Raw genomic sequence first — 13118 nt, 5'->3', positions numbered from 1 at the left:
CTGGTGATTATTACACGGTCACAGATACTGGCAGACTGGTGATGATTACACGGTCACAGATACTGGCAGACTGGTGATTATTACACGGTCACAGATACTGGCAGACTGGTGATTATTACACGGTCACAGATACTGGCAGACTGGTGATGGTTACACGGTCACAGATACTGGCAGACTGGTGATGGTTACACGGTCACAGATACTGGTGATTATTACACGGTCACAGATACCGGCAGACTGGTGATTATTACACGCTCACAGATACTAGCAGACTGGTGATTACACGGTCACAGATACTGGCAGACTGGTGATTATTACACCTAAGGTACCTCAAGTAACACTGGCTGTAAGTGATTTGTTGGGTCCTGTATGTGTGTGTCTGTTACAGATCAGAAAGGTGGCTACCAGCAGAAGCAGGGTGGTTACAACAGAGGTAAGTGCCAATCTTGAACAAACAGGGCGTCTGCCGTAGACCCTTAGGGAGTGTTTCCGTACCACTGACCACAATATTATCCTTAGCCAACCTGCATGTTTCTTACAGTAGATGCATCGCAGGAAGCCGCTGTCCTGAATGTTTAAATTATCCCCACCCCAATATTGAAAGTTAATTATGATGCATGATTTATTGAATATGTTAAGATGTTTGAGTGTGTCGCCTATTTCACAGTACTGGGCCCGGCCAAGCTGTATTGCGATGGCCTGGTTACACATCCACTATAAATCCTGGAACGGTGCTGGAGAGAATGTGAAAATAAAATATTAAGCTAGCACAATACAAGTATGGCTGGCACGATAGTGTGAAAGACATTGGTGTGCATGTGCGCCTGGAGGCATGTTTCGTGTGAACAATAAAATATACCTACAGTGCATTCAGAAAGTATTCAGACCCCTTCCCTTTGTTATATTACAGCCTTATTCTAAAATGCATTCAATATTTTTCTCCCCTTGTCAATCTACACACTAGAACCCCATAATGACCAAGCGAAAAACAGTTTTTTTTTTTTTTTTGAAATGTTTGCATATGTTCAAAAAATAAACAGAAATACAATATTTACCTAAGTATTCAGAACCTTTGCTATGAGCCGCCAAATTCAGTATCCTGTTTCCAATGATCATCTTTGATGTTTTTACATCTTGATTGGAGTCCACCTGGTGGTAAATTCAATAGATTGGACATGATCCAGGCTGTATCACATCCGGCCGTGATTGGGGGTCCCATAGGGAGGCCCACAATTGGCCCCGTGTTGTCCAGGTTTGGCCGGGGTAGGCCGTCATTGGAAATAAGAATTTGTTCTTAATGGACTTTCCTAGTTAAATATAGGTTCAATAAACAACAATACAAATTTGGAAAGGCACACACCTGTCTAAGGTCCCACAGAACTCCAAGACAGGATTGTGTCAAGGCACAGATCTGGAGAAGGGTACTAAAACATTTCTGCAGCATTGAAGAACACAGTGGCCTCCATCATTCTTAAAGGAAGACGTTTGGAACCACCCAGACTCTTCCTAGAGCTGGCTGCCCGGCTTCCCAGCCAAACTGAGCAATCAGGGGAGAAGGGCCTTGGTCAGGGAGGTGGCCAAGAACCCGGTGGTCACTGACAGAGCTCCAGAGTTCCTCTGTGGAGATGGGAGAACCTTCCAGAAGGACAAACATCTCTGCAGCACTCCACCAATTGGGCATTTTATGGTACAGTGGCCAGACAGAAGCCACTCCTCAGTAAAAGGCACATGACAGCCCGCTTGGAGTTTGCCAAAATGCACCTAAAGACTCTCAGACCATGAGAAACAAGATTCTCTGTTTCTGATGAAACCAAGATTGAACTCTTTGGCCTGAATGCCAAGCGTCTAGAGGATACCTGGCCCCATCCCTACGGTGAAGCATGGTGGTGGCAGCATCATGCTGTGGGGATGCTTTTCAGCGGCAGGGACTGGGAGATCCTTGATGGGAACTTGCTCAGTGCCTCAGACTGTGGTGAAGCACACTGCCAAGACAATGCAGGTGTTACGGTTCTCTTGTGGTGAAGGAGAGTCGGACCAAAATGCAGCGTGTAGATTGCGATCCATGTTTAATCAAACAAACGTAAACACGAATCAATACAAAACACTACAAAACAATAAACGTAACGAAAACCGAAACAGCCTATACGTGTGTCAACTAACACAGCGACAGGAACAAAGACACTAAGGACAATCACCCACGACAAACTCAAAGAATATGGCTGCCTAAATATGGTTCCCAATCAGAGACAACGATAAACACCTGCCTCTGATTGAGAACCACTCCAGACAGCCATAGACTTTGCTAGATCACCCCACTAGCTACAATCCCAATATATACACACCAAAACCCCAAGACAAAACACACCACAATACAAAAACCCCATGCCACACCCTGACCTGACCCAATACATGAAGATAAACACAAAATACTTTGACCAGGGCGTGACAGCAGGAGTGGCTTCGGGACAAGTCTATGTCCTTGAGTGGACTGAGCCTGGACTTGAACCCGATCGACCATCTCTGGAGAGACCTGAAAATAGCTGTGCCTGAAAGAGCTTGAGGATCTGCAGAGAAGAACGGGAGAAACTCCCCAAATACAGGTGTGCCAAGCTTGTCGCGTCATACCCAAGACTTGAGGCTGCAATCACTGCCAAAGGTGCTTCAAAAAGCACTGAGTAAAGGGTCTGAATACTTATCTAAATATGATATTTCAGTTTCTGCAATGTCATTATGATATTGTGTGTAGATTCAAATAAAATAAATAATTTAAAATAAGGCTGTAATGTAACACTCTGGGAGAAGTCAAAGGGTCTGAATACTTTCTTAAGGCACTGTATATTTTGTATGATTATTTTTTATTGTTTGTCTACGCCCACGCTCATTGCATGCCACAGCTGTGTGTTTTCTAAACTGTTTTCACTGTACGGTTTCAGACCAGAGAGGCAGTTACCAACAGAAGCAAGGCGGTTACAACCGAGGTGTTTGAAATAACTGATTGAAATGCATGATTGTCGGAATATTATGAGAGCGACTGTGTATTTGTCTTATTTCAGTGTATATGTGAGTGAGAAACAAATAGTATATGAATGTAGTCAAATGTTGTTTTTTATCCCCTTTGTGTGTGTATGCCCAACATGTGTCACAGCTGTGTCTAAACTGTTGTGTGTTTTCAGATGGTCAGAGAGGCAGCTACCAACCGAAGCAGGGAGGTTACAACAGAGGTGCTTATGTCCCAATTTATACCTCCTTTATTTTCTAATGGAAGTCTTTTAAAAAAGGGGAGGGGGGGAAATCCTGCTATTTTTAAATTCACTATCAGTGAGCTGCAGTCCCCTCTATGAATGATCAGACATCAGGATTTCACACCAGGTGGCGGCAACAACTATCTTTTTAACGTCTACATTTTAACGTGCAATATTTCCATGTACACCATCACAATAATATGCGTTGGTTGTCTTTAGGCAGCTCTTCAGAAACATTAGGATGTCATAAGTTAGAATTTCTAACACAATGTATTCATTACTGTACTGTGTAATTGTTTTTTTTTTTGTGTTTAATACATTTCAGCTTTGGATTGCTCTCGCTAAAACTATGAAACATGTAATTGAACCAAATAACGGCTTCTCGCCATGAGATTATTATATATATATTTTACCTAAACCTGCATGCAAGGTCTAGTGACAAACACCTAAAGAACACACACGTATAGACATTATAAAGGAAAATATCTGTAGTTCTAAAAGTGCACAAGTAAGTTGTGAATGATATTGGCCACATTGAATTGTGGATTCGCTCGTGCTTACAGTTTCTGGTTGGTTTCAGATGGAGGCGGTTACCAACAGAGGGGCGGTTACAACCGAGGTGCTTATCGACCATTTTATACCACCTTTATTTTCTTATCACTTTCTTCTGTTTATTCTAAAAGCCACCTTCATTCAGTAAGCGGCTCTCCCCTTTTTCTCTCATTCCGCTATGCCCGAGCCTTGGCACTATTACCAGTAGTCTAGAACCTATGGGATTTCATGCCTATAGAATAAAAATGTCAAAATCAACCATTTTTAAGTGTACTAATTCCATTTAATTATATACCATCTTAAAAATAAACAATGCATTGGCTATGTTTAGGTAGGTCTAAAGAAACTGGTATTTCAGACCTATTAACTTTATTTTTCTTTTGGAAAAAATGTATTTTATTTGTGGATTGCATGAGCTAAATCTCTGAAACAGAGTTAACATGTATTTGAACCCAGTAAGAACTTATTTTTATGAGAAGGAAGAAAAAGTACCTTAACCCTGCATGGAAATAAAAACAACTAACCAATGCATAAGCACCAATGCAAAAAAAGTCATTTGTTGGTTATACTGGACATGCCTCACACATGTTTACCATTTCTGGTTGGTTTCAGATGGAGGCAGTTACCAACAGAGGGGCGGTTACAACCGAGGTGCTTATGAATTTATGCCACCTTTATCCTAGAAATGTCCAGATTTTACTTGAGCTATTTGTTAAAGCCACAGTCTGTGACCTGTAGTCCCTTGTCATCCTCCCTCCATGCCTGAGCCTTTTGGCTACTCTAATCCCCCCCAAAACACACACACACCATTCTCTCTTGCAGTCTTTCACTTCTGTTCTTCGCACAACTTGTTAGCATTAGCCCACATATATTGTGATATGTCTTGTCAGCTCATTTTGTCTGGCCATTTTAGTGTCACTGTTCTGTTCACATTTTCCTAATTTAATCTCTGAATCGTTATTTTTTGTCTCCATCTCTGGTCCACAGACGGAAACAGAGGAGGTGGTGGTGGCTACCAGGGCCAGAACAGGGGGGGCTACCAGGGAGGCGGGGGCTACCAGGGAGGCGGGGGCTACCAGGGAGGCGGGGGCTACCAGGGAGGCGGGGGCTACCAGGGAGGCTACAGGGGGGGCTACAAAGGGGGCTACCAGAACCAGGATAGGAGAGACTACTGAGCCAGAGGAACCTGGTTTAACAGAGCCAGCCAGTCTTCATTCCAAACATCATCTTGGGTTATTTCACTTGACATTGCACCTCTACTACACTATTCTCCCTTTGTACCACATTAATCAACTTTCCCAGCTTGAAAACTGTCAGCTTCCGTATCTTTGAATACTTTGTAGTGTAATATCATTATTGACTACTCTTTGTCGAGTGAATGGTTTTTCGACTGAGTTTTGAATAGTTGTGTATTAACAAGATTACTGCATTTGCCGTGTGACAGGTTTTCTTTTGGCAGTGTAGTCGGGGCAGATGTGTCAAGTGACGTTTTTTCAGTTGTAACCTGCAAAATAAACATTATTGAATGAATACACGCTTTGACTGATTCTTTATGACCATTGTAACATCAAAAACATTGTCAAGTAATGGTAACTACTACAGCATCTAGTGTATGTACACACACACACACACATTGTCAAGTAATGGTAACTACTACAGCATCTAGTGTATGTACACACACACATTGTCAAGTAATGGTAACTACTACAGCATCTAGTGTATACACACACACACACACACATTGTCAAGTAATGGTAACTACAGCATCTAGTGTATGTACACACACACACACATTGTCAAGTAATGGTTACTACTACAGCATCTAGTGTATGTACACACACACACACACACATTGTCAAGTAATGGTAACTACTACAGCATCTAGTGTATGTACACACACACACTGTCAAGTAATGGTAACTACTACAGCATCTAGTGTATGTACACACACACACTGTCAAGTAATGGCAACTACTACAGCATCTAGTGTATGTACACACAAACACATTGTCAAGTAATGGTAACTACTACAGCATCTAGTGTATGTACACACACTGTCAAGTAATGGTAACTACTACAGCATCTAGTGTATGTACACACACACACACACATTGTCAAGTAATGGTAACTACTACAGCATCTAGTGTATGTACACACACTGTCAAGTAATGGTAACTACTACAGCATCTAGTGTATGTACACACACAAACATTGTCAAGTAATGGTAACTACTACAGCATCTAGTGTATGTATACACACACACTGTCAAGTAATGGTAACTACTACAGCATCTAGTGTATGTATACACATTGTCAAGTAATGGTAACTACTACAGCATCTAGTGTATGTATACACACACACACTGTCAAGTAATGGTAACTACTACAGCATCTAGTGTATGTATACACACACACTCAAGTAATGGTAACTACTACAGCATCTAGTGTATGTACACACACACTGTCAAGTAATTGTAACTACTACAGCATCTAGTGTATGTATACACACACAAACACACTGTCAAGTAATGGTAACTACTACAGCATCTAGTGTATGTACACACACACAAACACATTGTCAAGTAATGGTAACTGCTACAGCATCTAGTGTATGTACACACACACAAACACATTGTCAAGTAATGGTAACTACTACAGCATCTAGTGTATGTACACACACACATTGTCAAGTAATGGTAACTACTACAGCATCTAGTGTATGTATACACACACACACTTTGTCAAGTAATGGTAACTACTACAGCATCTAGTGTATGTACACACACACTGTCAAGTAATGGTAACTACTACAGCATCTAATGTATGTACACACACATTGTCAAGTAATGGTAACTACTACAGCATCTAGTGTATGTACACACACACACACACACATTGTCAAGTAATGGTAACTACTACAGCATCTAGTGTATGTACACACACACACACACATTGTCAAGTAATGATAACTACTACAGCATCTAGTGTATGTATACACACACACACACTTTGTCAAGTAATGGTAACTACTACAGCATCTAGTGTATGTACACACACACACACACATTGTCAAGTAATGGTAACTACTACAGCATCTAGTGTATGTACACACACACACACATTGTCAAGTAATGGTAACTACTACAGCATCTAGTGTATGTACACACACACACACATTGTCAAGTAATGGTAACTACTACAGCATCTAGTGTATGTACACACACACACTGTCAAGTAATGGTAACTACTACAGCATCTAGTGTATGTACACACACACACTGTCAAGTAATGGCAACTACGACAGCATCTAGTGTATGTACACACAAACACATTGTCAAGTAATGGTAACTACTACAGCATCTAGTGTATGTACACACACTGTCAAGTAATGGTAACTACTACAGCATCTAGTGTATGTACACACACACACACACATTGTCAAGTAATGGTAACTACTACAGCATCTAGTGTATGTACACACACTGTCAAGTAATGGTAACTACTACAGCATCTAGTGTATGTACACACACAAACATTGTCAAGTAATGGTAACTACTACAGCATCTAGTGTATGTATACACACACACACTGTCAAGTAATGGTAACTACTACAGCATCTAGTGTATGTATACACACACACTGTCAAGTAATGGTAACTACTACAGCATCTAGTGTATGTATACACATTGTCAAGTAATGGTAACTACTACAGCATCTAGTGTATGTATACACACACACTGTCAAGTAATGGTAACTACTACAGCATCTAGTGTATGTACACACACACTGTCAAGTAATTGTAACTACTACAGCATCTAGTGTATGTATACACACACAAACACACTGTCAAGTAATGGTAACTACTACAGCATCTAGTGTATGTACACACACACAAACACATTGCCAAGTAATGGTAACTGCTACAGCATCTAGTGTATGTACACACACACAAACACATTGTCAAGTAATGGTAACTACTACAGCATCTAGTGTATGTACACACACACATTGTCAAGTAATGGTAACTACTACAGCATCTAGTGTATGTATACACACACACACTTTGTCAAGTAATGGTAACTACTACAGCATCTAGTGTATGTACACACACACTGTCAAGTAATGGTAACTACTACAGCATCTAATGTATGTACACACACATTGTCAAGTAATGGTAACTACTACAGCATCTAGTGTATGTACACACACACACACACACATTGTCAAGTAATGGTAACTACTACAGCATCTAGTGTATGTACACACACACACACACATTGTCAAGTAATGATAACTACTACAGCATCTAGTGTATGTATACACACACACACACTTTGTCAAGTAATGGTAACTACTACAGCATCTAGTGTATGTACACACACACACACACATTGTCAAGTAATGGTAACTACTACAGCATCTAGTGTATGTACACACACACACACATTGTCAAGTAATGGTAACTACTACAGCATCTAGTGTATGTACACACACACACACATTGTCAAGTAATGGTAACTACTACAGCATCTAGTGTATGTACACACACACACTGTCAAGTAATGGTAACTACTACAGCATCTAGTGTATGTACACACACACACTGTCAAGTAATGGCAACTACGACAGCATCTAGTGTATGTACACACAAACACATTGTCAAGTAATGGTAACTACTACAGCATCTAGTGTATGTACACACACTGTCAAGTAATGGTAACTACTACAGCATCTAGTGTATGTACACACACACACACACATTGTCAAGTAATGGTAACTACTACAGCATCTAGTGTATGTACACACACTGTCAAGTAATGGTAACTACTACAGCATCTAGTGTATGTACACACACAAACATTGTCAAGTAATGGTAACTACTACAGCATCTAGTGTATGTATACACACACACACTGTCAAGTAATGGTAACTACTACAGCATCTAGTGTATGTATACACACACACTGTCAAGTAATGGTAACTACTACAGCATCTAGTGTATGTATACACATTGTCAAGTAATGGTAACTACTACAGCATCTAGTGTATGTATACACACACACTGTCAAGTAATGGTAACTACTACAGCATCTAGTGTATGTACACACACACTGTCAAGTAATTGTAACTACTACAGCATCTAGTGTATGTATACACACACAAACACACTGTCAAGTAATGGTAACTACTACAGCATCTAGTGTATGTACACACACACAAACACATTGCCAAGTAATGGTAACTGCTACAGCATCTAGTGTATGTACACACACACAAACACATTGTCAAGTAATGGTAACTACTACAGCATCTAGTGTATGTACACACACACACTGTCAAGTAATGGTAACTACTACAGCATCTAATGTATGTACACACACACATTGTCAAGTAATGGTAACTACTACAGCATCTAGTGTATGTATACACACACACACTTTGTCAAGTAATGGTAACTACTACAGCATCTAGTGTATGTACACACAAACACACTGTCAAGTAATGGTAACTACTACAGCATCTAGTGTATGTACACACACACACTGTCAAGTAATGGTAACTACTACAGCATCTAATGTATGTACACACACACATTGTCAAGTAATGGTAACTACTACAGCATCTAGTGTATGTACACACACACACACACATTGTCAAGTAATGGTAACTACTACAGCATCTAGTGTATGTACACACACTGTCAAGTAATGGTAACTACTACAGCATCTAGTGTATGTACACACACAAACAATGTCAAGTAATGGTAACTACTACAGCATCTAGTGTATGTATACACACACACTGTCAAGTAATGGTAACTACTACAGCATCTAGTGTATGTATACACATTGTCAAGTAATGGTAACTACTACAGCATCTAGTGTATGTATACACACACACACTGTCAAGTAATGGTAACTACTACAGCATCTAGTGTATGTATACACACACACTGTCAAGTAATGGTAACTACTACAGCATCTAGTGTATGTATACACACACACTGTCAAGTAATGGTAACTACTACAGCATCTAGTGTATGTACACACACACTGTCAAGTAATTGTAACTACTACAGCATCTAGTGTATGTATACACACACAAACACACTGTCAAGTAATGGTAACTACTACAGCATCTAGTGTATGTACACACACACAAACACATTGTCAAGTAATGGTAACTGCTACAGCATCTAGTGTATGTACACACACACAAACACATTGTCAAGTAATGGTAACTACTACAGCATCTAGTGTATGTACACACACACACACACACATTGTCAAGTAATGGTAACTACTACAGCATCTAGTGTATGTACACACACTGTCAAGTAATGGTAACTACTACAGCATCTAGTGTATGTACACACACAAACATTGTCAAGTAATGGTAACTACTACAGCATCTAGTGTATGTATACACACACACTGTCAAGTAATGGTAACTACTACAGCATCTAGTGTATGTATACACATTGTCAAGTAATGGTAACTACTACAGCATCTAGTGTATGTATACACACACACACTGTCAAGTAATGGTAACTACTACAGCATCTAGTGTATGTATACACACACACTGTCAAGTAATGGTAACTACTACAGCATCTAGTGTATGTATACACACACACTGTCAAGTAATGGTAACTACTACAGCATCTAGTGTATGTACACACACACTGTCAAGTAATTGTAACTACTACAGCATCTAGTGTATGTATACACACACAAACACACTGTCAAGTAATGGTAACTACTACAGCATCTAGTGTATGTACACACACACAAACACATTGTCAAGTAATGGTAACTGCTACAGCATCTAGTGTATGTACACACACACAAACACATTGTCAAGTAATGGTAACTACTACAGCATCTAGTGTATGTACACACACACATTGTCAAGTAATGGTAACTACTACAGCATCTAGTGTATGTATACACACACACACTTTGTCAAGTAATGGTAACTACTACAGCATCTAGTGTATGTACACACAAACACACTGTCAAGTAATGGTAGCTACTACAGCATCTAGTGTATGTACACACACACTGTCAAGTAATGGTAACTACTACAGCATCTAATGTATGTACACACACACATTGTCAAGTAATGGTAACTACTACAGCATCTAGTGTATGTACACACACACACACACACATTGTCAAGTAATGGTAACTACTACAGCATCTAGTGTATGTACACACACACACATTGTCAAGTAATGATAACTACTACAGCATCTAGTGTATGTATACACACACACACACTTTGTCAAGTAATGGTAACTACTACAGCATCTAGTGTATGTACACACACACACACACATTGTCAAGTAATGGTAACTACTACAGCATCTAGTGTATGTACACACACACACACATTGTCAAGTAATGGTAACTACTACAGCATCTAGTGTATGTACACACACACACACATTGTCAAGTAATGGTAACTACTACAGCATCTAGTGTATGTACACACACACACTGTCAAGTAATGGTAACTACTACAGCATCTAGTGTATGTACACACACACACTGTCAAGTAATGGCAACTACTACAGCATCTAGTGTATGTATACACACAAACACATTGTCAAGTAATGGTAACTACTACAGCATCTAGTGTATGTACACACACTGTCAAGTAATGGTAACTACTACAGCATCTAGTGTATGTACACACACACACACACATTGTCAAGTAATGGTAACTACTACAGCATCTAGTGTATGTACACACACTGTCAAGTAATGGTAACTACTACAGCATCTAGTGTATGTACACACACAAACATTGTCAAGTAATGGTAACTACTACAGCATCTAGTGTATGTATACACACACACACTGTCAAGTAATGGTAACTACTACAGCATCTAGTGTATGTATACACACACACTGTCAAGTAATGGTAACTACTACAGCATCTAGTGTATGTATACACATTGTCAAGTAATGGTAACTACTACAGCATCTAGTGTATGTATACACACACACTGTCAAGTAATGGTAACTACTACAGCATCTAGTGTATGTACACACACACTGTCAAGTAATTGTAACTACTACAGCATCTAGTGTATGTATACACACACAAACACACTGTCAAGTAATGGTAACTACTACAGCATCTAGTGTATGTACACACACACAAACACATTGTCAAGTAATGGTAACTACTACAGCATCTAGTGTATGTACACACACACAAACACATTGTCAAGTAATGGTAACTACTACAGCATCTAGTGTATGTACACACACACACTGTCAAGTAATGGTAACTACTACAGCATCTAATGTATGTACACACACACATTGTCAAGTAATGGTAACTACTACAGCATCTAGTGTATGTATACACACACACACTTTGTCAAGTAATGGTAACTACTACAGCATCTAGTGTATGTACACACAAACACACTGTCAAGTAATGGTAACTACTACAGCATCTAGTGTATGTACACACACACACTGTCAAGTAATGGTAACTACTACAGCATCTAATGTATGTACACACACACATTGTCAAGTAATGGTAACTACTACAGCATCTAGTGTATGTACACACACACACACACATTGTCAAGTAATGGTAACTACTACAGCATCTAGTGTATGTACACACACACACATGTCAAGTAATGGTAACTACTACAGCATCTAGTGTATGTACACACACAAACAATGTCAAGTAATGGTAACTACTACAGCATCTAGTGTATGTATACACACACACTGTCAAGTAATGGTAACTACTACAGCATCTAGTGTATGTATACACATTGTCAAGTAATGGTAACTACTACAGCATCTAGTGTATGTATACACACACACACTGTCAAGTTATGGTAACTACTACAGCATCTAGTGTATGTATACAAACACACTGTCAAGTAATGGTAACTACTACAGCATCTAGTGTATGTATACACACACACTGTCAAGTAATGGTAACTACTACAGCATCTAGTGTATGTACACACACACTGTCAAGTAATTGTAACTACTACAGCATCTAGTGTATGTATACACACACAAACACACTGTCAAGTAATGGTAACTACTACAGCATCTAGTGTATGTACACACACACAAACACATTGTCAAGTAATGGTAACTGCTACAGCATCTAGTGTATGTACACACACACAAACACATTGTCAAGTAATGGTAACTACTACAGCATCTAGTGTATGTACACACACACACACACACATTGTCAAGTAATGGTAACTACTACAGCATCTAGTGTATGTACACACACACACATGTCAAGTAATGGTAACTACTACAGCATCTAG

At 39.5% G+C, this 13118-nt stretch overlaps 1 protein-coding gene across 2 annotated transcripts in view; it reads left to right on the top strand.

Annotated features, from left to right (window-relative positions):
• LOC139396942 (eukaryotic translation initiation factor 3 subunit C-like) overlaps positions 1 to 5324 on the top strand; it is a 31821-nt gene extending 26497 nt beyond the window's left edge. Inside the window, exons 21-26 of one of the 2 annotated variants that reach the window (XM_071143873.1) lie at positions 389 to 433; positions 2934 to 2978; positions 3174 to 3221; positions 3823 to 3861; positions 4407 to 4445; positions 4782 to 5324. In XM_071143873.1, coding sequence (XP_070999974.1) covers positions 389 to 433; positions 2934 to 2978; positions 3174 to 3221; positions 3823 to 3861; positions 4407 to 4445; positions 4782 to 4969 — 404 coding nt within the window. In that variant the 3' untranslated portion in view covers positions 4970 to 5324. The remainder of the gene's footprint in view (positions 1 to 388; positions 434 to 2933; positions 2979 to 3173; positions 3222 to 3822; positions 3862 to 4406; positions 4446 to 4781) is intronic. The other variant, XM_071143874.1, reaches the window with a different exon arrangement.
• The last annotated feature ends 7794 nt before the right edge of the window (positions 5325 to 13118 follow it).

Source organism: Oncorhynchus clarkii, unplaced genomic scaffold (assembly GCF_045791955.1).
Source record: "Oncorhynchus clarkii lewisi isolate Uvic-CL-2024 unplaced genomic scaffold, UVic_Ocla_1.0 unplaced_contig_5756_pilon_pilon, whole genome shotgun sequence".
NCBI lineage: Eukaryota > Metazoa > Chordata > Actinopteri > Salmoniformes > Salmonidae > Oncorhynchus > Oncorhynchus clarkii.
Note: the sequence above shows the minus strand (reverse complement) of the source record. Positions and strands in the feature narration are given on the sequence as shown.